Here is a 27,414-nt window from a genome sequence, read left to right as displayed (position 1 = left end):
TGGTTCGGGGGTGAGTGACGAGAGTGTGATGTTGGGTGAGTTATGAGGGTGTGGTGCTGGGTGAGTGACGAGGGGGTGGTGCTGGGTGAGTGAGGAGGATGTGGCTCCGGGTGAGTGAGGAGGGTGTGGTGCTGTGTGAGTGACGAGGGTGTGGTTCGAGGTGAGTGACGAGGGTGTGGTGCTGGGTGAGTGACGAAGATGTGGTGCTGGGTGAGTGATGAGGGTGTGGTTCGCGGTGAGTGACGAGGGTGTGGTTCGGGGTGAGTGAAGAGTGTGTGGTTCGCAGTGAGTGACGAGTGTGTGGTGCTGGGTGAGTGACGAGGGTGTGGTGCTGGGTGAGTGACGAAGATGTGGTGCTGGGTGAGTGATGAGGGTGTGGTTCGCGGTGAGTGACGAGGGTGTGGTGCTGGGTGAGTGACGAGGGTGTGGTGCTGGGTGAGTGACGAGGGTGTGGTTTGGGGTGAGTGACGAGGGTGTGGTGCTGGGTGAGTGACGAGGGTGTGGTGCTGGGTGAGTGACGAGGGTGTGGTGCTGGGTGAGTGACGAGGGTGTGGTTCGCGCTGAGTGACGAGGGTGTGGTGCTGCGTGAGTGACGAGGGTGTGGTGCTGGGTGAGTGACGAGGGTGTGGTGCTGGGTGAGTGACGAGGGTGTTGTTTAGGGTAAGTGATGAGGGTGTGGTTTGGGGGTGAGTAATGAGGGTGTGGTTGGGGGTGAGTGACGACTGTGTGGTTCGGGGTGAGTGAAGAGTGTGTAGTGCTGGGTGAGTGACGAGGGTGTGGTGCTGGGTGAGTGACGAGGGTGTCGTGCTGGATGAGTGATGAGGGTGTGGTTTGGGGGTGAGTGACGAGGGTGTGGTGCTGGGTGAGTGACGAGGGTGTGGTGCTGGGTGAGTGACGTGGGTGTGGTTTGGGGTGAGTGACGAGGGTGTGGTTTGGGGGTGAGTGACGAGGGTGTGGTGCTGGGTGAGTGACGAGGGTGTGGTGCTGGGTGAGTGACGTGGGTGTGGTTTGGGGGTGAGTGACGAGGGTGTGGTTTGGGGGTGAGTGACGAGGGTGTGGTGCTGGGTGAGTGACGAGGGTGTGGTGCTGGGTGAGTGACGTGGGTGTGGTTTGGGGGTGAGTGACGAGGGTGTGGTTTGGGGGTGAGTGACGAGGGTGTGGTTTGGGGGTGAGCGACAAGGGTGGATCAGTGGTGGGTGGGAGATGGCGTGTGAAGATTCATTCACTGACCTTGACGAATTGGGTTAGGTCACCAAACTTCTTCAACACTGAGGCCAGGCCTTCAGGACCACACTTTGGGTGCAGATCTTTCTTGCCACCTGCTCCCACTTCATTACAGGATGTGCTTTGATGAACTCCTAGCCTCCTTTGGAAACATGTCCTCTCTTCTTGAGTCCATTTCCATTACTAAAGCCTTCAGGGCAGCATCTACGACCCTTAAGGCCCTCTCCCTATCCTGCTGTTCCATGTTCCTTTTGTTGAGCTGATGTAATGTCAGTCAGTTGCAGCCTTTAGTTATGCAGTCTGCTTCCCTTTCAGAGGGACAGACTGCCTTTAAGAGCTAGAGGTTAGCTGGTACATGTGCTACCTTCGCATGCCATTGAGCATGCATTAAAGGGGAGGTGGTGGCGTAGTAGTATTGTCTCTAGACTAGTAATCCAGAGACCCAGGGTCATTCACTGGGGACTTGGGTTTGAATCCCACCATATCAGATGGTGGAATTTAAAGTCCAATGATTGTCATAAAAATGCATCTGGTTCACCATTTTCCTTTAGTGAAGGAAACCCGCTGTCTTTACCTGGCCTGGTCTAGATGTGACTCCAGATCCACAACAATGTGGTTGACCTTTACATGCCCTCTGAAATGGCCTCACAAGCCACTCAGTTGTATTAAACCACTAAAAACAAGTCAATAAGGAATGAAATTGGATGGACCACCCAGCATCGACCAAGGCACCGGAAACGACAATGGCAAACTCAGCCCTGTCGATCCTGCAAAGTCCTCATTACTAACATCTCGGGGCTTGCATCAAAATTGGGAGAGCTGTCTCACAGACTAGTCAAGCAACAACCATACTCATGCAATCATACCTTACAGATAATGTCCCAAGCACCACCATTACCATCCCTGGGTATGTCCTGTCCCACTGGCAGGACAGACCCAGCAGATGTGGCAGCACAGTGGTATACAGTTGGGAGGGAGTGGCCCTGGGAGTCCTCAACATCAACTCGGGACCCATATAAGTCTCATAGCATCAGGTCAAGCATGAGCAAGGCAACCTCCTGCTGATTACCACATACTGCCCTCCCTTAGCTGATGAATCAGTTCTCCTCCATGTTGAACACCACTTGGATGAAGCATTGAGGGTGGCAAGGGTGCAGAATATACTCCGGGTGGGGACATCAATGTTCATCACCAAGAGTGGCTCAGTAGTACTACCACAGACTGAGCTGGCTGAATCCTAAAGGAGATAACTGCTAGACTGGTTCTGTGGCAGGTGGTGAGGGAACCAACAAGAGAGAAAAACATTCTCATCCTCACCAACCTACCTGCCGCAGATACACCTGTCCATGGAAGTATCAGTAGGAGTGACCACTGCACAACCCGTGTAGAGACGAAGTCCCGCCTTCACATTGAGGATACCCCCCAATGTGCTCAATGGGATAGATTCCGAGCAAGTCCAGCAATTTAAGATTGGGCAAACGTGAGGCGCTGTGGGCCATCAGCAGCAGCAGAATTGTATTCAACCATAATCTATAACCTCATGGCCCAGCATATTCCCCGCTCTACCTTTACCATCAAGCCAGGAGATCAACCCTGGTTCAATGAAGAGTGCAGGAAGGCATGCCAGGAGCAGCACCAGGAATACCTAAAAATAAGGTGTCAATCTGGTGAAGCTATAACACAGGACTGCTTGCGTGCCAAGCAACATAAGCAGCAAGCATTAGATAAAGCTGAGCAATTCCACAACCACCAAATCAGATCTAAGCTCTGCAGTCCTGCCATATCCAGTCATGAATGGTGGTGGATAATTAAACAACTCACTGGAGGAGGAAGCTCCACAAATATCCCCATCCTCAATGATGGAGGAGCCCAGCACATCAGTGCAAAAGATAAGGCTGAAGCATTTGCTACAATCTTCAGCCAGAGGTGCTGAGTGGGTTATCCACCTCAGCCTCCTTCTGAGGTCCCCAGCATCACAGATGCCAGTCTTCAGCCAATTGACTTCACTCCACACTGTTCCAGTACAACGACAATACTGACACCTAACCAGCAATGTGGAAAAATGCCCAGGTATGTCCTGTACACAAAAAAGCAGGTCAAATCCAACCCGGCCAATTACCGCCCCATGAGTCTACTCTCCATCATCAGTAGAGTAATGGAAGGGGTCATCAACAGTGCTATCAAGCGGCACTTGCTTAGCAATAACCTTCTCACTGATGCTAAGTTTGGGTTCCGCCAGAGCCACTCAACTCCTGACCTCATGGCAACCTTGGTTCAAATGTGGACAAAAGAGCTGAACTCCAGAGGCGAGTTGAGAATGACATCAAGACAGCATTTGACCGAGTGTGGCATCAAGGAGCCCTAGCAAAACTGGAGTCAATGGGGATCATTGACCACTAGTTGGGTTCTTACCTAGCACAAAGGAAGATGGTTGTGGTTGTTGGAGGTCAGACATTTCAGCTCCAGAACGTCATTGCAGGAGTCCCTCAGGGTAGTATCCTCAGCTCAACCATCTTCAGCTGCTTCATCAATGACCTTCCTTCCATCATAAGGTCAGAAGTGGGGATGTTTGCTGATGATTGCATAATGTTCAGCACCATTCATGACTCCTCAGACACTGAAGCAGCTCATGTCCAAATGCAGCAAGACCTGGACAATACCCAGGCTTGGGCTGACAAGTGGCAAGTAACATTCGAGCCACACAAGTGCCAGGCAATGACCATCTCCAACAAGGGAGAATGTAACGATCACCCCTTGACATTCAATGGCATTACCATCACTGAATCCTCACCTATCAAAATCCAGGGGGTTACCATTGACCAGAAACTGAATCATATGGCAAGTAACTCACCTCCTGTGTTCCCAAAGCCTTTCCACACCTACAAGGCACACGTCAGGAGTGTGATGGAATACTCCCCACTTGCCTGGGTGAGTGCAACAATACTCAAGAAGCTTGCCACCATCCAGGACAAAGCAGCTTGCTTGATTGGCACCCCATCCACAAACATTCACTCTGTCCAGCACTGATGAATAGTAGCAGTAGTGTGTGCCATCTACAAGATGCACTGCAGGAACTTACCAAGGCTCCTGAGACAACACCTTCCAAACCCACGACCACTACCATCTAGAAGGACAACAGCAGCTGACACATGGGAACACCACCACCTGGAAGTTCCCCTCCAAGCTACTCACCATTCTGACTTGGAAGTATATCGCCGTTCCTTCACTGTCGCTGGATCAAAATTCTGGAACTCCCTTCCTAACAGCACTGTGGGTGTACCTACACCACATGGACTGCAGCGATTCAAGAAGGCAGCTCATCAACACCTTCTCAAGGGCAATTAGGGATGGGCAATAAATGCTGGCCTAGCCAGCGATGCCCAGATCCCATGAATAAATACATTTTTTAAAAATTCAGCCAGCAGCTGAGCTGCAGGCCACAATCATTGAAATGAGGTGGCAGCACAAAATCTGTGCGCTGCCTACCACCACTCAGCGGACACGGAAAGGTCATGAGTCATGACCCCACACCCAAAAATGGCGCCAATGAGTTTTTAGTCCTATCTCTGTTTCTCTCTCCAGAGATGTTGCCTGGCTTGCTGAGTACGTCCAGCATTTCTGTTTTTACTTCAAAAGTACATAATTGGTTGTAAAGTGATTTGGGTCATCTGGAAGTCATGAAAGGTGCTATATCAATGCAAATCTTTAAAGGTACGGCAAACAGTCGGCAACAGTTGTTAGGTGTCGTGTATAACCTTTGCATTTCAGGATGACTTCATTTCCAAGCTCTTTCACTCTTACCTCCATCCTTTCAGGGCCTATAAATGACTAATGATGTGAATTATTATATGTTTAGACAAATTAAATGTTATTAGTAGCCAATGTTACCCCAGTACCTATGATCGCATTCTATGACAGGTTAAGAAAAATAAGCTCTCAAAATTCACTGGGCTCCAAGTTATGATTAATGTGATTTCATTTTCTTCCCCCAAGAGCTAGAATGTGTTTTAAATGTGACCAACATAAAGCTACTCTCATCACTCTGTAAAATTATTTTTAAATCAATTTCTCGGTTATACAGTCTCCTCATAATTCAAAGTCACTTAATTTGAAATATTTGATTTTACAATTTTATTGAGCACTCAACTACCACTTTGTTGTATTACTTTCATTGTTTAATTCCAATTTTTATTATTTTTTAATGTTAAAAGAAAGACTGAAAAGAATGACGGAAAATATAACCCAACAACTGGGTAAATCCAGCATTGAATATTTCTAGATTTGGAAGGGAAGTGTTTCCAAATGAATTAGGAGAAGCTTTTTTGATCATTTATACAGGAATGCTGAAAGCGAGCTGAGTTAATACGGTCAGTGGAAAGACTTATTAGAGATTGGTTCCGCTGTTAGATTGTGCTGGTAAAGATGTTGGGAAACTGGTTCTGACGGTTTTGCTTATTTTCCTTAAGGCTTCAACTGCAAGTCTCGGCCCTGTGAGGCCTCCAACTCCTGCGAGAATGGCGGCACATGTGTGGAAGAGAGGAATCTGGACACGTACCCCCTTGGATTCCGCTGTGCCTGCATGAGAGGCTATGCCGGTCCACGCTGCGAGAGTAACGTCAACGACTGCAGCACCAGCCCGTGCCTCCAAGGATTTTGCTACGATGGTAAGTTTGGGGCTGGTTAGTCAATTCGGTGCCAGTGTGCTAGTATTGGCAGCTCTGATTACATGTATTTCTGGAGGTTTCGTCAGATGGTTTACTGCCTCCAGCTGCACCACCCCTCCCTTGGTCATTGCCTCCTCCCTGCCAACACTCCTGTCATTAGTCACTTGATACATCCATTGCCATGGTACCCTTTTTTTTATAGCCAATTAGAAAATGGAAAGAATCTTTATTACCTGATTGGATGATTCTTGACTGTTGGTCAAACAGCCTTTTTTATCCTTCTCCAATATTTTTACAATTAGTAACCAGAAATGATCAAAGGAAACAAAATGATTTTTCTCCAAGGGTGTTAGGAGGTCTTATGGGTAGCGTCCCTGCCTCTGAGCCAGAAGCTCTCTTTTGAGTCCCATTCCAGGACTTGATGGGCAAGGAAGGCGCATTTATAATGCGGCCAAACAGGTTAAGTATCAAAATCCTTCCAACAAAGACCAATGGCAGGCGCTAAGAGTGGGAGAGATTCCTGGTCAGCCATGTGTTGGAAAGAATCGTGGAGCCTCTACCATCACTATCCATAGCCCCAGGCTACCACAGGCATATACAAAGTGCATGTTGCCACAGCAGCTCGGACTTCCTGCACTATAACACATCACCAGGGTGTTGCAGTGCCCTGGAGATCAGTCTTCAATTCCTACAAAGTCCAGTTCCATACTGGAGTGTTGGCAACTCTCGTTGGTGCTGATGCCAGCATCACAATCAAGTGGCACTGGCGGGTGAACAGCAGATAATTTAACGCAAACTTAGTCTGATCAAAAATGTCTTCTTGCGCCTCTTTGCCAAAACTGTTGTGACTCCTGGCAGTGCAGTTTATGTTTCCATGGGTCAGTACTACAGCTAATGAGAAAATCCTTAATGAGATTTCAGTTGTCTAATTCTGATACACAAACCAGTGGAATGTGACTAGCACAGCGCCTTCTGATGAGTTTTATTTTAGCAATATGGAAGGGCAGCAGTCAAGCAGAGTGTGTAATAATTTTGAAATAATGTTTGATAAATGGCAGACTTAATCCGCCAAGTCAAAAATGAAAAGATGGGCAAGGCAGAGAGGCTCGTATAAAATGCTTTAACTATTGCGAAGCCATGTTGCTGCATTGTGCCTCTGTGCCAAAAAGAGAAGGGCCAGTAGATTCATCAGCCTGGTGCTGAGCTAGGCCATTCCTTGTCAGGGGGTACAGGAGATGTTTGCTAGTCAGCTATTAGTCATGCTCTTCGGGAGTTCCGGCTCTGTTTGCCTCAATGGAATCAGCACTACACAGGACTATTAAAACTCAAAAGAACAGAGCAAGTCTTTACAAGCGGGGGAAAAAAAAGGCCCATGTCACAAAGAATTTAGAGCATTTAATGAGACTAAGCGCGACTGCATGTGCAGAGGCAGAGTGACAGCACAGATTACGTGGTAAATCAGAGGGATAAAGAAGAATCCAGGGACCCAGGCGGGATTGTAATAAATCCGCAGCATTAGGAAATGAAATTACTGGTGTCACCGGTCCCACGTACAGCTGTAATGTTCCAAAGATGCTGCACTTCCTTTATCTTGGACATCATTATTGATAAAATTGAGAAAAAGGCTCTGATCATTAGCCCTGGAAGGTTGTGATGAAGTGGATCTTGAATCAGCACATTTCTTTGACTGAAATCAAACAACACAGCATAACTTATCACACTGAAACAATGTTAATCAGTGCAGGGCAGGCTGCATTGAGTTAGAATAGTTTCCATTCTTCCTCTCTTTATCTCTCCTCCTTTTGTTTTTTGTTGCAGTGGTGAATGGGTTTTACTGCCTCTGTAGCCCTGGATTTGCTGGAGTGCAATGTGATCAGAACATTGATGACTGCGTCAACAATTCATGTGAAAATAATTCCACTTGCATTGACCTCCATCTGGTTAGTTTTGGCAATTTCTCCCCTCACTTTGAGAGTGAATTTCAGTCTCAACTTAATTAGAAAGCCATTCCCCAGGCAGGCCATTTTTTTTCATAACATGGGCAGGACAAGCCTCTTTATTTTGTTAGCAAGTTTCAACAACACAGAATGTATAGCATAGAACAGACCATTCAGCCCAACTGCTCCATGCTAGTCCAAGCCATCTCCCACCTTACTTCAACTTACCTATGCTATTCATTTCAACTACACTGTGAGCTGGATCTTACATTTAGCATGGGCGGATGTGGAAGCAGGCGTATCTTCTGTTCCTGCCCAGTCCCGTGGTCCCATGGCGACTTAACACTGTTGGGTTATTAATTACCTTGAGGTGAGACCTCTGCCCCTTTCTGGGAAGGAAGTCCCATCTCCAAGAGCTGCTGGTCAATTGGATGGCGGGCAGCTTTCTGGTCCCAGCAGTGCCACCGAGAGTGGTGGCCACTGCTGGGGTTGCATCCATTCCTCAACAACATTGGTTGTTGGACTTGGATGCAAGCTAAGTGGGGTGCTGGGGCCCTGCGAAGGAGGGTGAGGGACATTGGGAGCCAGGGTGGAGGGGAAACGTGAGGGCAGCTGAAGCTTGGTTGGGGCTTCCCATGGAAACAGAGGGCCCGTCAAGGAGGCAACCCCCTCTTTACGCAGTGTTACCTGCCGGGTTTCTGATCCATCAGCCTCAGTCAGCCACTCATGAAATAGCAAGAAAGGTGGGATTAAATGGCCACTTAAGGGCCTCAACTGGCACAAGGCGGTTGGGGGGACACCTAAAGCCGCCGCAGCTCATAAAATTGTAGTGGGGTCAGGATTGGGTGGGGAAAGCGCCCACGGTATTTATGGGCTTCCCGCTTGAAAACCCGCCTGCAGGGGAGCGGAAGATTCTTCCCCATGTTCCACATTCTCATCACTGCCCAGGTAAAGAAGTTTCCCCTCAATTCCCTACTAGATTCATTAGTAGTTTTAGTCACTGTGCTTAATAGGAATGGTAATGATTCATTTGCCATTGTATGTTAATGATTAACTACTCATAGAGTGAATGCTTGGGCAACAGCCACCTTACCCCCACTATTAGCACAGTGCTTAAAATAAGAAGGAGGCACTCATTTTGAAAGTTGTCTTTGCATCAGCTCTTAATGTTCTCATCTCTTGTATAAGTTTGATTGGCTGAAGTGGTTGGCCAGGAATCTTCCATTGTTTTTTTTTGTTGCCTCTCCCAGCTGTGATGTGGCATTGGGGGGAGGTGGGAGGGGCTGCGGCGGACTACAAGGGGGCAGGAGGAAGGAAGTATCCAGTTGTGATGCTCCATGAATCTTGGTGTGGGCGTTGCCTTTGATGACTTGATTGGCCTTTTCCAGTCCATCTTTTTCATATATCTTGATATCAATTAAAGGAGAAGAAAAGTTCAAAGGGGATTGTTTCTTTTGTTCAAAAAGCCCAGGTTTCTTCAAAGGGGGAAAGTTTTTGTTAACTACAACAGCTTAATTATGTATCTCAGGTAAACTCTTCCTCCATGCTAAACTGCTACAGAAACAACAAATTCAGCAAATACCTAATCCACAGCCTGGTTTCCCAGAGCCATGCAGGCATTCCCAAATGGTTCTCAGCTCTCCTTAAAGTCATGTTCAAGGTATTTTTGGATCGATGCTCTAAGGTTGTGACTGGTGCCATATCATTTTTTAATTCTTTCATGGAATATGGGGACCGCTGTCTAGGCCAGCATTTATTTCCTATCCCTAATTGCCTTTGAGAAGGTGGTGATGAGCTGCCCTCTCGAACCGCTGCAGTCCGTGTGGTGTAGGTACATGAACAGTGCTGTTAGGAAGGGATTTCCAGGATTTTGACACAGTTGCCAGTGAAGGAATAGCAGTTAGCTTGCTTCCAGGCCCAACAACCAATGTTGTTGAGGAATGGATGCAGTCCCAGCAGTGGCCACCACTCTCAGTGGCGCTGCTGAGACCAGAAAGCTGCCTGCCATTCAATTGGCCAGCAGCTCTTAGGGATGGGGCTTCCTTCCCAGGTGGGAGCAGAAGTCTCGCCTCAAGGTAATTAATGTCCCAACAGATGTCAAATCACCATGGGACCACAGCAATATAGTTCCAAGTCACAATGTGTGTGGTTTGGAAGGGAATGTCCAGGTGGCGGTGTTCCCATGCATCTGCTGCCCTTGTTCTTCTAGGTGGTCGAGGTCTCCGGTTTGAAAGGTGCTGTCGAAGGAGCTTGGTGATTTGTGGTGCAGATGGTACACATTGCAGCCACTGTGCGTCAGTGGTGGAGGGAGTGAATGGTTATGGTGGTTGATGGGGTGCCAATCAAGTGGGCTGTTTTGTCCTGGATAGTATTGAGCTTCTTGAGTGTTGTTGGAGCTGCACTCATCCAGGCAAGTGGAGAATATTCCATCACATTCTGCCTTGTAGAATGGCCTCCTCGGTTCCTTTGTCTCAAAGAGAAGTTGACAGGACGCAAAGGAGATTAATGGTGTGATTTTAACAGTAGAATTTTCAATAACAAAAATCTTTGAGGAATGCGGTGGCATTATTTGTAATATAAGAACAACCATGGCAAACAGTGTAATTTTTTTTTAAAAGGGAGCAATTTCCTACAGTGGAAAGCAATTGAAGCTAAGAATTTAATCTGAGAAGAAACACAGACACCAACCTTATTAAATTGAAATTAGATTGCAAAAGTAAGTTCAGCAAACAGCACCAAATCTGTAAAATCCATTAACATTTGGTGTAGCTACATCATTCTGTTTATTTTTATGTCATGGCGTCCTTTCTGCAAGGTGTCATCTGTCAATTTGTGGTTCTAAATTAAAGAAATCATCCAGCCAGCAGTGAAGGGTCTGCAATTTAAAACTGATTACAGGGACTGCAAACTACTATCAGATATTTACCACACAGAGCAGGCAGGAGCCTGGAGGAAATTGAATATTTTCCATTGCTAACTTTGTGACATAATTCAGACAAAAGGTGTCCTAGGGTCACCTGACTCAGCTTTGCATTGAGGACAGTGATATTTATAAATTAGCAAATTGAAACTAAAGATAAGGGCACACACCAAATACATGCAAACAGGGTGTCAAATGGGAATACAAGGTGGTTAGGGGAGAAGTGCAAAAAAAAGATAAATTAGAAAGGCAAGATTCAATATAATTAAATATTAATAAATAGTAATGTATTCTGTAGACACATGAGTAACCAAAGGAAAAGCCAGGTAGAGATTGGGGATACACCTGATAAATTCATCAGTTATGGCAGTGAAATGGCAGAAAACTTGAATAATTAGTTTGCCTCAGCATTTATCAGGCAGCCGAACAGGTTGGGCATGAAATTAGAAGAGACCAAAAAAAAAAATTATAACATTTAAGATGGAAAAGGAGGAGATAATTGATAGACTGATCAGACTTTGATAGGACGAAACTCCTGGTCCAGATGTATTGCATCCTCACACATTAAAAGAAGCCCGGAGAGAGATAGGAGAGACACTAGAAAATAGAGTTATGCCAGAGGGCTGATTACACCTACATTTAAAAAGGAAATAGAATAAGCCCAAGGAACTTGAGGCCAATAGCTTCATCACAGTAGTAGGAAGGATAATGGAATCTTTGCCCAAAGCTGTAACATATGGCAGATCTAGAAAACAAAAATTTAATGGCCTGAATTTTATGGTGGCAAAACTGCCCTCATCACTCCAATAATAATGACAGCAACATTGGGATTCCGCAGAATACTTCAATGTGATTGTCAGCAACCAGTTAAGCAGCCATCATTGCAGATAAGACTTGAATTGGCACCAGATTTAAACTGTTGCTGGTGTTATGTTTTCATAATGACACAAAGGCACCAATCACTCATAAGGGATTGGTTAATGATGTGGATACATTTATTAAGACTAGGCACATGGAACAGATACACATGGGTATAAATCTTGAAGACACCAGCACTTCCTTTCTAGTGATGTCATGCTCCTATCCCTTAAAAGCATATTACAACGTAGGAAAGGCACTCCACAGAGCACACTAGACCTTGCTGGACAACTTCCTTTGAGGTCAGTGGCGAGTGCCACTGTCTGACTGATGACCCAGCACAGCTTTCAAAAAGGAAGATCATGCTTATGCAACCTTAGTGATTTCTTTGGAGAAATAACAAAAAAGAGAAGATAAGAGTAAAGTAGTAGAAAAGTGGATTTTCGAAAGGCTTTTGATAAAGTACTGCATGATAGATGCATGACCAAGATGGAGCATATGGACTCAGGGGACAAGGAAGAGAATAGAGGGCAACAAACAGAAAAGAGTGATGAAGGAAGAAGATGGCAAGTAGCATTCCACAGGGACCCACTGTTGACCACCAGTTACATAAATGATTAAAGGATTAGAAATGTCATTCCCAAATTTACGAATGTCAGCAAATTGGAGGGGTGCAGTAAAAGCTGAAGAAGACAGTGACAAAATAGTGTAAGATGTCAATTAACTTGCAGAATAGGCATGTAAATGGAAATTAATTTCAAAACAGAGAAGTGTGAGTTGGTACATTTTGGTAGAAGGAATAAAGAAACTATCTACATTTTTAGGAAGTGTAGTAATTGAAGGTACAGTCTTTCCTGCTGCCTATCAGGGGTCACGTGATTGTTCTTGGAGACTCCGACGAATGAGCCCTAAGTGCGGGTGATCCGGTGGGGATGTGGCTTTTCTAGTTGAGGACCTAGTTCAAGCATGTAGCTTTTGAAAAGCTCTCTGTAATAAAGTTTATCTGTTTCAAGTAGAAACCTGTCGGGTACATCAAGTCATTACATTTGGTGACGAGGGTAAAATAGCTCCGTAGCTGCACCTCGCCCTGTGAATGTGAGTATATCGAATATTAAGGAAAAAGAATAGTATACTCACCAGTTATGCCATTCTTCAGCAGAATCGATCCTTATGATGCGGCTATGGAAGACTGGAGCCAGCATGTAGAGCGCCTTAATTTTTATTTTGTAATGAATGAAATTACCGCAGAGGAGAAGCAGAAAGCAATCCTTTTGAGTGTATGTGGTAGCGAGACATACAATCTCATTTGCAGCCTGATGGCCCCAAATGCCCCAATTCTAAATCTTTTAACAAATTAGTAGACCTCATGAAGACACAGTTTCAGCCGAAGCCATCGGTAATAATGCAGAGGTTTAAGTTTAACTCCAGAGTAAGGGCCCCGGGAGAATCCATCACAACCTATATAGCAAAGTTGAAGCAGTTGACTGAGCACTGTGACTTCAAAGACACACTCAATGATATGTTACGGGACCGATTTGATTGTGTCTTTCACAACATTCAGCGCTGTTTACTCGCAAAAGTCAACATTGATTTGAAGCGCTCTATGGAACTAGCACTAGCCATGGAAAGTGCAGCAAGAGACTCACAGGCTTTACAACGTGTACAACATGGCGCTGATCTTCATGTGGGGCGGGAACCTCTCGCTGGGCATGGCGCGAAAACCAGAGACACATCAGCGAAGCGAGAGGCAATCTCTGCTGCTGGAAGAACGAAAAGGCCGAGTGGAAGCATTTCAGCAGCGACTCTGAGGCTAATCTGTTACAGATGTGGGAGTAACCACGTACCGGACACCTGTAGATTCAAGGAGGCGGAATGCCATCACTGTCACAAGAAAGGGCACGGAATAAAGCAATGCAGGGAGAAATTGAAACAGCACATAAGACAGCAGATCAAAACGATTGAAGTGAATGATAAAACAGAGCCTGAAGCTGCCAATACTGATATCTATCCCCTATATAATTTCACAGTGGTAAAAACTGAACCTATCACCGTTACAATCCAAGTGAATGGGAAGCCACAAGTAATGGAGGTAGATACGGGAGCCTCAACCACAGTGGTGGGAGAGCAAATATTTACATACCTAAATGAAGGTACCCAGCCCCTGAAGCTGGAATGAACAATGGCTCAATTGAAGACATACACTGGAGGGTCCGTACAGGTATAAAGGGAATCGCCACAGTACCTGCGTCCTATAGGCAACAGACAGCCCAGCTTCCAATGATCATAGTGACAGGTGAAGGACCTAGTCTTCTGGGCCGAGACTGGTTACAAAAAGTTAAGCTCAACTGGTCTGAAATATTTCACTTGAGAACAGGAGGCATTTTTGAGTTGCTAAGGAAATACAACAGTGATGAATTAGGAAAGTTAAAAGGCTTGCAAGCAAAAATATATGTGGATTCTCAGGCAACACCATGTTTCTTTAAGGCCAGACCTGTACCTTATGCCCTAAAGGAGAAGGTGGATCACAGAATCACAGAATCTCACAGTGCAGAAGAGGCCCTTTGGTCCTTCGTGTCTGCACCAACACGTGAGAAACACCTGACCTACCTACCTAATCCCATTTACCAGTGCTTGGCCCATAACCTTGAATGTTATGACGTGCCAAGTGCTCATCCAGGTACTTTTTAAAGGATGTGAGGCAACCAGCCTCCACCACCCTCCCAGGCAGCACATTCCAGACCGTCACCACCATCTGGGTAAAAAAAGTTTTTCCTCACATCCCCCCTAAACCTCCTGCCCCTCACCTTGAACTTGTGTCCCCTCGTGACTGAACCTTCAGCTAAGGGGAACAGCTGCTCCCTATCCACTCTGTCCATGCTCCTCATAATCTTGTATACCTTGATCAGGTCGCCTCTCAGCCTTCTCTGCTCCAACAAAAACAACCCAAATCTATCCAACCTCTCTTCATAACTTAAATGTTTCATCCCAAGCAACATCCTGGTGAATCTCCTCTACACCCCCTCCAGTACAATCACGTCCTTCCTATAATGTGGCGACCAGAACTGCACACAGTACTCCAGCTGTGGCCTCACCAAGGTTCTATACAGCTCCAACATGACCTCCCTACTTTTGTAATCTGTGCCTTGATTGATAAAGGCAAGTGTCCCATATGCCTTTTTCACCACCCCATTAACATGCCCCTCCGCCGTCAGAGATCTATGGACACACACGCCAAGGTCCCTTTGTTCCTCGGAACTTCCTAATGTCATGCTGTTCATTGAATACTTCCTTGTCAAATTACTCCTTCCAAAGTGTATCACCTCACACTTTTCAGGGTTAAATTCCATCTAACACTTACCTGCCCCTTTGACCATCCTGTCTATATCTTCCTGTAGCCCAAGACACTCAATCTCACTGTTAACCACCCAGCCAATCTTTGTGTCATCCGCAAGCTTACTAATTCCACCCCCCACATAGTCATCTATGTCTTTTATATAAATGACGAATAATAGGGGACCCAGCACAGATCCCTGTGGTACGCCATTGGACACGGGCTTCCAGTCACTAAAGCATCCTTCTGTCTTCACCCTCTGTCTCCTACAGCTAAGCCAATTTTGAATCCACCTTATCAAATTACCCCGTATCCCATGCGCATTTGCTTTCTTTATAAGTCTCCCATGTGGGACCTTGTCAAAGGCTTTGCTGAAATCCATATAAACTACATCAACTGCACTACCCTTATCTACACACCTGGTCACCTCCTCAAAAAATTCAATCAAATTTGTTAGGCATGACCTCCCCATGCTGACTATCCCTGATCAAACTTTGTCTCTCCAAGTGGAGATAGATTCTCTCCTTCAGAATTTTCTCCAATAGTTTCCCTACCACTGACATGAGACTCACTGGTTTGTAGTTCCGTGGCTTATCTCTACAACCCTTCTTAAATCGTGGAACCACATCAGCTGTTCTCCAGTCCTCTGGCACCTCCCCAGTGGCCAGATGCAGAATTGTGCCACTTAGAAAAGCTGGGCATCATCCAAGCAGTCCAATTTTCAGAATGAGCAACGCCCATAGTCCCAGTAGTGAAACCTGACCAAACTATACGCATTTGTGGGGACTACAAATTGACAGTGAACAAGGCAGCTAAACTAGATAAATATCTTATCCCGAGGATAGACGACTTGTACGCGAAGCTAGCTGGAGGCAAATCCTACACCAAACTGGACATAAGCCATGCATACCAACAGCTAGAGCTGGATAGCACATCTAGAGGGTGCACAAGGGCCTGTATCAGTATACTCGCCTACCCTTTGGAGTATCGTCTGTATGTGCAATATTCCAATGGATAATGGAGAATCTTTCACAAGAACTTCCCTGAGTAGCAGTATACCTAGATGATGTCCTGATCACAGGGTCAATTGAAGTCAAACATTTGAACAACCTTAAGAAGATTCTTGAAAGCAGTGTACAATTAAGGAAAGAAAAATGTACATGCCAAGCACCAGAAGTTAATTACCTGGGTCACCGGGTGGATGCCATGGGGTTAAATGTAGTAGAAGAGAAAGTTAGGGCAATCAAAGAGTCCAGTGTAACTGAACTCAAGTCTTTTCTGGGCATGATCAATTATTATATCCACTTCTTGCCAAACTTGTCAACAGTGTTAGCACCATCACACTTGTTGTTAAAAACGAATCATAGTTGGTTGTGGAATTCACAACAAGAAGCCTTTGTGAAAGTTAAGAAGCTATTACAGTCATCATGTTTACTTGTACGTTATGACCCATTAAAAGAATTGGCATGAGCATGTGATGTGTCTCCTTATGGTATGGGAACTGTGTTGTCACACAGGATGGAAGATGGATCAGAAAGGCCAATTGGCTATGTCTCCAGAACCCTCTCTGCAGCCGAGAAGGGTTATTCCCAACTAAAAAGGAAGGTTTTTCAGTGATATTTGGAGTGAAGAAATTCCATCATTATCTGCATGGATGACATTTCACTATTGTGTCAGACCATAAACCATTAATGGGTTTAATCAATGTGGATAAAGCCATTCCGCTGATAGCATCAGCAAGAATTCAACACTGGGTTTTGATATTATCTGTTAATGAGTATACCTTTATGCACCGTCCTGGCTTACTTATTATAAATGCAGACGCACTCAGTCGTCCCCTGTTGCTAGAGAGCATTGTACATGCTTCAATGCCACACAAAGTTGCGCTTGTACTGAATTTCTTGGATTCTTCACCAGTGTGTGCGAAGCAAATTAGGAATTGGACGAACACAGATCCAATTTTGTCTGAAGTCCGAGACTTGTATTGCAAGGGTGGTCGAATTCACCAGTGTCTGAAGAGATGAGACCATTCCATGCCCGTAAAACAGAGTTAAGTTGTCAAGCTGGAATCTTGCTGTGGGGATCAAGAGTCATCGTCCCTTCACAAGGAAGAGACCCACTCTTGCCACAGGCACAGTGAGCATGCAGGCATATCGAAGATGAAAATGCTTGTGCAAGGCTATGTTTGGTGGCCAGGCATAGACAGTGACGTTGAAAGAATGGTCAAGCACTGTCTTCACTGTCAGCAACAACAGAAGTTGCCTGTTTCAGCTCCACTGCTTCCGTGGGAGTGGCCTGGTTGACCCTGGATGAGGCTACAGATTGATTATATAGGTCCATTCTTAGGTACCATGTTTTTATTGATCGTAGATGCACATTCTAAATGGATAGATGTGTATGAAGTCAGATCACCAACATTGAGCGCAACTATTGAAAAGCTACATCAATGTTTTGGTACACATGGCCTACCAGAAGTCATTGTTTCGGATGATGGTACAGTCTTTACCAGTACAGAGTTTAGGAGATTCATGAGTTTAAATGGAATCAGACATATTAAGACAGCCCCATATCATTTCTCATCAAATGGTTTAGCTGAAAGAGCTGTGCAAACTTTCAAATCTGGAATGAAGAAGTTATCCAAATGTACTCGAGACACTCGATTTTTCTGCTTTCTTCTCAATTATCGTACAATGTCTCATTCAACTATGGGTTCAACTATGTCTGAATTATTGATGAAACGCCGCCTACATACAAGGTTAAGTCTGGTGTTTCCAAACTTAGAGGGGAAGGTAGAGAAGAATCAGAGTAATCAAAAATTAAATCATGATATTCGAGGCAAAGCTCAAAGATTTACTGTAGGAAATACAGTTTTTGTGCAGAATTTTGGAAGTGGGCCTTGTTGGGTTCCTGGCACAATTGTCTCAGAACGTGGTCCCTTGCACTTTCAGGTGGAAATGGAAGACCAAATTGTTCAAGAACATGTGGATCGTCTTAAGAATAGAGAGACATTGCTACAATCAGCTATTCCACCTGTGATTAACGTCAAGTCATTAATCCCTGAAGTGACAAATCGACCTAGAACAGACATACCTGATGTCTCTGTAGAGTTGCCTAACCCTGAACTGCCACTTTCTAATGATGTACCTGATGCTGCAGTTCCTGATCATGCCGATCCAGTGGAAGAACCTCAAGTGGTAGAGCTGCGCCGCTGTAACCGAATAAAGAAACCACCTCAGAGACTTAATCTTTAATCACCTGACTTGTATATATATATATATATATGTGTATGTTGTGGATTATACAAATGTTCTCTGTAAATAGGAAGTGTAAAAAAGCTAAAACGTAGTAATTGAAGGTATAGCTTTTCCTACTGCCTATCAGGAGTCACGTGATTGTTCTTGGAGACTCTGGCCAATGAGCCCTAAGCGTGGGGTGGGGGGGGGGCGTGGCTTTCTAGTCGAGCACCTGGTTCAAGCATGTAGCTCCTGAAAAGCTCTCTGTAATAAGGTTATCTGTTTCGAGTAGAAACCTGCCTGATACGTCAAGTCATTACAGGAAGTAAGACTCTGAATAGGGCGGAGGAACAAAGGGATCCGGAGGTACAGATTCACAAATCATTAAAAGTTGCAACATAAATTAACAAGGCCACAAGAAATGCAAAGCTCTGGGGTTCATTTCTAGAGGAATAGAATTGAAAAGCAGAGAATGGTGTTGACCTTATAGTTTCGGATTACCTAGCCATCCAAGACAAAAGTAAGTGCCAACTTTTTTGTAGTGTATGCTGTGTGCCACTTTAAAACAAAGCATGCTGATGAGAAAAGGATTAGTAACCTACAGTACTTAAAGACTGGTGCCACCAAAGAACTCAGCGATAGTTATTAGCTTTAAGGAAATGACTTAGAGGTCTGTGGTCCAGTATGTTTTTCGTTCCCAGTCTTGCAGTGATGAAATTGTACTAATTACAGGCTGATAATGTGTAAATTCTGGTGGATAAATAATAACAGTTTTACTGAGTACCAGTCAACCATATACTTGGAGAGTCAATATTTACTCCTCAACCAGGTAAGACAGATTTCAAACAATTTATTTAATTGATGTTTTTTGGGAGCTTGCTGTGCGTGAATTGGCTGCCATGCTTCTTACAACAATGAATACCATTCGCGAGTACCTCATTGACTGTACAATAGCTTGGGACATCTTGAAGTTGTGAAAGGCTCTTTAATCGATACTGATTTGCTGATAGAGAAGGGCGAGATGTGTTAAACAATGTGAGTAGCTTTACATGCATGTATGATGATGATACTTGTGCATATTTCCTTTGAGATGTTTACTTCAGCATCTCACCACTCAGTCATTCTACTTACATCAAATTAATGGCACAGAAACAGGCCAATCAAACAAACTGGTCTGTGGCGGCATTTATCTTTCACACAGACAGACAAGAAAGGCAAGGCAGGTAGTGCAGTAGACCCCTGAGGACATCTCATTTCCTAACAGGTACTCAGTTCTGAGTACCAGTGGAGGAGAGGGTTCCTCTGGAGAGAGCAACGAGAGTCATGACCAGAGCACCATAGGTGGCTCAGTTGTGCAGGGAAGAAGGAGAATAGAGGAGAGTAATAGTGGTAGGGGATTCTGTGGTTAGGGGACAGACACTTCTGTGGTTACAGACATGATCCCAGGTATGTTGCCTCCCTGGTGCAAGGGCCATGGATGTCACCGAGAGGCTTCAGAACATTCTGGAGGGTGAGGGTGCACAGCCAGAGGTTGTGGTCCACATTGGTACCAACGATATAAGTAGAAAAAGGGATGAGGTCCTGCAGGCTGAGTTCAGGGAGTTAGGAAAGAGATTAGCAAACAGGACCTCAAAGGTAGTAATCTCTGTATTACTCCCAAAGCCGTATGCTAGTGAGTATGGAAATAGGAGAATACACCAGATGAATGCGTGGCTTGATAGAAGGTGCAGAAGGGAGGGTTTCTGATTTCTGGGGCATTGGGACCAGTCCTGGAGAAGTTGGTATCTGTGCAAGCCAGATGTTCTGCACCTGAATAGGACTGTCCTTGCAGGGAAATTTGCTAGTGTTGTTGGGGAGGGTTTAAACTAGATTGGCAAGGGGATGGGAACCTGCGTGCAGATTCAGATAGGACAAACTCAGAACAGGGAGCGGGAGACAGAAAATGAGCAGGACTCTGAAAGACAGAAGAAGGAAAGGTTAAAAGGTTTACAGGCCAGGAATTTGGCTGTGTTAAAAGGTACTTATTTAAATACAAGGAGTAAAGCAAACAAAGCTGGTGAGCTGAGGGCATAGATAAACACATGGCAGCATGATATCATTGCTATAAGGGAAACTTAGCTTAAAGAAGGGCAAAAATGGCAGCTCAACATCCTTGGATATAGGGTTTTCAAGCAGGATAGAGGGGGGGCTAAAAAAGGTGAGAATGTAGCATTATTGGTTGAAGAATCAATTTCAGCTGAGAGGAGCGATGATATACTAAATGAATCATCAAATGAGGTCATATGAGTTGAGCTCAGGGATAAAAAGGGGGCAGCCACACTACTAGGAATGCACTATAGACCCCCAAATAGTGAGAGGGAGATAGAAGAACAAACATGTAGGCAAATTTCTAATAATAATAATAGTTGGGAATTCCACGACCCTAAGGTCAACTGGGATACGAGCAGTGTAATAGGCACAAAGGGCACAAAATTCTTGAATTGCATTCATGGGAACTTTTTTAGCCAGCACATAACAAGCAAAACGAGAGGGGGCGCAATTCTAGATTTAATATTAGGAAATGAAGCTGGGCAAGTGGATGAAGTAGCTGTGGGTGACCATTTTGGTGATAGTGAGCATAATACAGTTAGATTTAATATAATTATGGAAAAGGATAAAGATAGAACAGGAACAAAAGTTCTGAATTGGGGAAAGACAAATTTTATGAAGCTGAGAGGTGATTTGGCGAAACTGGATTGTTTACAGCTACTTGAAGGGAAATCAGTGACAGACCAGTGGGAGGCATTCGAAAGAGAGATTCTACAGGCACAGTGTATAATATCCCCTCACAATGAAAAAGGGCAGTACCACCAAATCCCCCTGGTTATCCAGAAGTATACAAGGTAAGATAAAGCAGGAAAAAAAAGTTTATGACAGTCACAAAAAGCTTAATAATGTAGAAAGGCTAGAGGAGTATAGAAAGTACAGGAGTGAAGTAAAAAAGGTAATTGGACAGCAATGAGAGGATATGGAAAAAACATTGGCAGGTAAAATCAAAGGAAACCCAAAGATGTTTTACCAGCACATTAAGAGAAAGAGGATAACAAAGGAAAAGTTAGGGTCAACCAGAGATGTACATGGTAACTTGTGCTCTGATGCTGAAGATGTGGGCAGGGCTTTCAACGGGCACTTTGTCTCTGTCTTCACTAAGGAGAGGGATGATGCAGACATTCCAGTTGATGAGGAGTGTGAAATACTGGACACAATAAGCACCATGAGAGAGGGTGTACTGGAGGGACTGACATCCTTGAAGGTGGATAAATAACCAGGGCCAGATGGATTGTATCCCAGGCTGTTAAAGGAAGCCAGGGAGGAAATAATGGATGCTTTGAGGATCATTTTCCAATCCTCACTAGGTACAGGCGAGGCCCCAGAGGATTGGAGGCCTGTGAACATTCTATCATTATTTAAATAGGATGCAAGGGATAGACCAAATAATTATAGGCCAGTTAGTCTGACTTCGGTGGTGGTCAAATTATTAGAATTGATTCTGAGAAGTAAGATAAACTGTCACTTCGAAAGGAATGGTTTAATCAGGGATAGTCAGCATGGTTTTGTTAGGGGAAGATCATGTCTTACTAATTTAATTTAATTTTTTGAGGAAGTAACATGGAGGATTGATGAGGGTATTGCAGTGGATTTGTCTACAAGGATTTCAGTAAGGCATTTGACAAGGTCCCACATGGCAGACTGGTCAGAAAAGTAAAAGCCCATGGGATACAGGGGAAATGTGGCAAGTTGGATAGAAAATTGGCTCAGTGATAGGAAACAAAGGGTAATTGTTGATGGATGTTTCTGCAAATGGAAAATGGGTTCCAGTGGCATTACACAGGGCTCAGTGTTCGGGCCCTTGCTGTTGTATATATTAATGATTTGGACATAAATGTGGGGGGTATGATTGGGAAATTTGCAGATGACACAAAAATTGGCTGTGCAGTTGATATTGAAGAGGCTAGCTGTTGTGTCCATACTGATATCAATGGTTTGGTTGAGTGGGCAAAAAAGTGGCAAATGGAATTCAATCCAGAGAAGTGTGAGGTAACGCATTTGGGGAGGGCAAACAAAGCCAGGGAACACTCAATAAATGGGAGGATATTGGGAGGGGTAGAGGAAGTGAGAGACCTTGGAGTACACGTCCACAGGTCCCTGAAGGTGGCATGATAGGTGGACGAAGTGGTAAAGAATGCATATGGAATGCTTTTCTTTACTGAATGAGGTATAGAATACAAAAGTAGGGATGTAATGATGGAACTATATAAAACACTGGTTAGGCCACAGCTGGAATTTTGTGCACAGTTCTGGTCACCACATTACAGGAGGGACATAATTGTTCTGGAGAGAGTACAATGGAGATTTACAAGAATGTTGCCAGGGCTTGAAAATTGCAGCTGTGATGAAAGGTAGGCTGGGTAGACTTGGGTTCTTTTCCTTGGAACTGAAGAGACTGAGGGCTGACCTGATTGAGGTAAACAAGATTATGAGGGGCCTAGATAGATTAGACAGAGATGACCTGTTTCCTCTAGCAGAGAGCTCAACATCCCTGCATATAGGGTTTTTAGGCAGGATAGAGAGGCGGCTAAAAAAAGGTGAGGATGTAGGTTAAGGAATCAGAAAGATTTAATATGATTGGTAGAAGGATTAGAGGGGACATGGGGAAAAACTTCTTCACCCGGAGGGTAATGGGTGTCTGGACTTCGCTACTTGGTTTGGTGGTGGAGGCAGAAACCCTCAGCTCAATTAAAAAGCACCTGGATCTGCACCTAAAGTGCCAAAACCTGCATGGCTACAGACCAGGTGCTGAATGGTGGGATTTAAAATGAGCAGCTTTTTTTTATTTTTTTATTTTTCGGCCGGCTCAGACACTATGGGCTGAATGGCCTCTTTCTGTGCTGTATCTTTTCTATGGTTCTATGGTAAGCCTTCCCTCATCACTTTTCATTTAACTCCATCAACATTTCCTTCTTTTCCTTTCTCCCTTATGTACTTATCTAGCCTTCCCTTAAATGAATCTATGCTATTCACTTCCAATACATCTTATGGTAGTCTCTGAGTTTTAAAAAAATTGTCCTGAATTCCCCATTCAATTTATGAATGACTACTTTATATTGATGGCCCCTAGTTTTGGGGCATTAGAAATCGTAGAAACCACACAAAATTTGTAACACGGAAGGAGGCTATTCGGCCCATTGTATCCATGCCAGTTGAAGAAGAGCCGTCTTAATCCCACCATCTTGCTCTAGATCCTGTGGTTATCGCTCTTCAAATGGATAATCTTTTTAAATGTGGTGAGTGCTTCTACCTCTACCACACCCCATTTCAGTGAGATGGTGGCATCCTGGTAATGTCACCGGACTAGTAATCTAGAGGCCCAGGCTAATGCTGTGGGGACATGGGTTCAAATCTCACCACAGCAGCTGGTGGAACTTAAATTCAAATAATTAAATCTGCATTGAATTGCCCCAATTCGGGGCCCCAGGAACACCAAGAGCTGCAGAAACTTCTCAGGCAATGATGCTTATTCATGGCCCTGCCCAAGATGCTGGACAAATAAATATCGCCCCTTGCATCAGAGACACTTTTCTTCCCGTTCTAAAATATCAGCTTCCCTATGGGAACGTACTCACTCCGCTAGTTTATACTGTTCAAACCTTGGGATTTCAGACTGAGGCTTACATGGAGCCGCATCGTCCAAGATATGAGGGAATTTTCCAGCTTTACACCCACCAGTGCTTCCTTAGATCATTTTCCCTTCTTAAAGCAGGTGTCAAGTTGATGAATTATGTATGTTGCTCATTGATGCATGTGCATCACACAGACAGCATCCCTTTGTATCGAACTGTCAAGACATTTTCACAGCCATCAAGATTGTACAGTCTGACTGTTGTGGGGAAACAGAAGATTTCTTCATAAAGAGAAATTGTCGGATGCCCTATTCGCTTTTGGGACTCATTATAGTGAGAGTTGACAGAGCTGGGAATTGAAATCTTTTCTGGCCCGTAGCCAGAGTCAACCATTCTGAGGTGTGTGGATGAAAACATGGTGAGGGAGATTCAAAATGGAGCAATCATTTTATCCGCAAAACCTAGCAACATTCCTCCTGCAGGCACCTATTTCTTAACTTCTGAAGCATTGTATGTTAATGGAGGTTCCATTGACTTGTCAGTTGATGCAAAGCTCTTGATGGAGACCATGCCTCCTGGTGCTATGCGAACCTAGATCCATGTGTCTCAGCATTGGAGGGAATGCACAGTCCCTCTTGGAATTCACCAAGGCTCCTTAGACAGCACTTTCCAAACCTACGACCACTGCCACCTAGAAGGACAAGAGCAGCAGATAGATGGGAACACCACCATCTGAAAGTTCCTCTCCAAGCCACTCACCATCCTGACTTGGAAATATATCACCATTCCTTCACTGTCATTGGGTCCAAATCTTGGAGCTCCTTCCCTAACAGCACTGTGGGCTGCTGCGGTACAAGAAGGCAACACTACCAACTTCTCAAGGGCAACTAGGGATGGGCAATAAATGCTGGCCCAGCCAGTGCAGCCCACATCCCGTGAATGAATAAAAAAAAATTCTTTGCCTCGTGAACTTGACTACAGTACAGTTAACGCCTTTTCTGCTGTACCATTTTGTTGATGAAAATGTGGTTTTCAACATCTGTTTGTTAGAACCAATGCACCTCATTTTAAGCACTTGGGCAAAATTTGAACAGAAGGATCCACTCACTGTTGGGGAGGCCGGCAGCATCTCAGGAACTCAGAAATTCATGGAGTGGGTGCCATAGCTTTTTAATTCAGCCACAGCATTAGTATGCTGCTTCCCAGTTTCCCGGCGGCCGATTGGAGTGGGTGGGCACAATGGCAGCCCGACTTGACTGTTCAAGCCTGACTATTTAAAGGGACCTTGGCATTGATGGTATGGGATTCCTTTCAAAGGCCCCTGTTTAATCTGAGGGGGCGTTTATTGTCACATATGTGCAGTCTATGGACTCCCTGCACCCAATGGACGTAAGTATCGCCCTGGCAAATATGGCATTGATCACCTGGGAGGTGCTCTTATGGGCAACAAATTGTGAAATCCTGTCGATGTCACCAGCAGATCCCTGGAAGGAGCTGGAGGCGAAGATTTTCAGGGCTGTGCTAGTCTTGCCAGCCAATGGCAATGTGTGCCTACTTGATCCGCAGAGAACGAGGTCCTTGTCCAGGAGGCTGCAGATGTCGGCAACGACCTGCCACAAAACCCTGAGCCTCGTGGAGTCATTATTACTCCATTACGTCGCGGATGGTGATCCTCTGTATATCCAGTGCTGGGAGGAGAAGGCAGCTCCTGCCCTTGTTGGTGCTGCTCCTGATTCTGTTGGTGCTGCTCCTCTTGCTCCTCATCGGAGGTCTATAGTGGAGCTGCATTAAGCTACTCCCGAGCTCCAGTGAAGGCTGACAACTGGAATGTTCAGATCAAAATTTTAAGAAGAGACCAAGGTAGTAGATATGGCCTCCAAAGTGTTGGAAATCACCTCCAAAACAGTGAAAACACTCTCACAATGAGACCTGTGAGCAAAAACCTTTCATTTCTGCAAAGAAGCAGCTGTTCTGATTCAACATTTAAAACCTTGCCAGCCTGTCAGTTTCACAAGTCCTGTCAAACCCCGCTGTGCACTCACCTTCTTGACCCTCGTGAGTTTATGATGGCCTGGGAAACCAATGCCCAGTTAAAACAAGAATGTAGAGCTAATTCTTCAGACGATTGCCTTCTGACATATTTAAATTGTTGACTCGCCTGTTTCACAGAGGATTCCCAAGCATCTCAAAACACGCCCCGGTGAAATGCGGAAGCCCAGTAGGTTAATGGTGGGCTCCCAACATGCCAACATCATTTCCTTTAACTTCCTGCATGATCCACACCTGCCCCACATCCCAACCCCACCAACTTTGAAGGTTAAAGATTCCCCCCACATCTGAAACAAAAAAATATAGTCGTAACTAGTCTGCAGAATAGAAAGAATTGGATGTCTTTCTTCTATTGTGCTGTAGAAGTGCAACTTGTTTCAGGTTATATAGAGAAATGCAGAAAGATGTGCATTTATATTGCATAGAATGCATGGCACAGAAACAGGCCTTTCGGCCCAGCAGATCCATGCCAGTATTTATGCTTCACATGTGTCACCTCCCACCCCTCATCATCTAACTATATCAGCATATCCGTTTAGTCCTTTCTCCCTCTTCTATGTACCTGGTTTCTTCTTCAATGCTGTACACCCCAACTACACATTATGATAGCAAGTTCCACATTCTCACCACTCAGTGTTAATTGTATATCATTTGAGTGTTATTGGATTCTTATAATGAGTATTAATTAGGGACTCATTTGTGCTCATATAAGAACAGTCGGAAAGAGGGTTTGTTGGCTGGAGGCGCATAATGTGCAAAGTGTGTCTGTAAATGAAAGCTCGGGCAAGAGGACTAGGTTCAAGCGTTCTATACTTCACCGTCTGGCTATACGAGTTCTAACACTCTGGTAAAAGCAGTTTCTTCTGAATTTATTATTGAATGTCTTACATTTATGGCCTTCAGTTTTGGTCTCCTACTTTCCAACAATAATGACATTTCAGAAATGTAGTAATCGTAGCTTTAAGGAATGTAGTGACAGTAGCTCGAAGACTTATTGTGTTGTATAGTATCATGTGACTGTGTGAACGTATCAGCTCTGGGGAGCCTTAGAGTGGGAGTTCTTCTAGTTGTGGAGCTTGATGGAAGCATGTAACTGCTGCTGCAGCCTGTAAATAAAGTTCGATGTTTCTAATGAGAAACCTGTCTGGAAAATCAGGTCCAAAGCAAGAAGTGTACTTCATTCGCTGGAGGTGCTTTCAAGTATCCTGGGGTTGTGAAAGGTGTTATATAAATGCAAGTTTGTTCAACCCATTGCAAATGTGATCTCTCATCAGCTGTGCAAACATTGAAAGCTCTTAGTTCTGTTTGCACTGTGAGGTTTTATGCACTGTTTGGATAGCAAGCCTTCAGAATTAGATTCAGGAATTTAATTTTTTGTCCAAGGTTCAGCGTAATATACTGTAACCTTTTTACTCATTAAAAAATACATTTGTAACAGAATAATTATCTGCTAGGTCTGCTGATTCTGGTTAGATTTACAAAGGGTCACTACTTGACAAATGAAACAGCAAAGCCAAGTACCAATATTGCAGTGTAGC

At 44.7% G+C, this 27,414-nt stretch overlaps 1 protein-coding gene across 1 annotated transcript in view; it reads left to right on the top strand.

Annotated features, from left to right (window-relative positions):
• LOC144681101 (protein eyes shut homolog) overlaps positions 1-27,414 on the top strand; it is a 192,099-nt gene that overhangs the window by 84,972 nt on the left and 79,713 nt on the right. The window contains exons 4-5 of the mRNA XM_078542832.1: positions 5,691-5,888; positions 7,707-7,828. Of these exons, the coding sequence (XP_078398958.1) occupies positions 5,691-5,888; positions 7,707-7,828 (320 nt within the window). The remainder of the gene's footprint in view (positions 1-5,690; positions 5,889-7,706; positions 7,829-27,414) is intronic.

The sequence above is a fragment of the Cetorhinus maximus genome, chromosome 5, assembly GCF_964194155.1.
Source record: "Cetorhinus maximus chromosome 5, sCetMax3.hap1.1, whole genome shotgun sequence".
Taxonomy (NCBI): Eukaryota; Metazoa; Chordata; class Chondrichthyes; order Lamniformes; family Cetorhinidae; genus Cetorhinus; species Cetorhinus maximus.
Note: the sequence above shows the minus strand (reverse complement) of the source record. Positions and strands in the feature narration are given on the sequence as shown.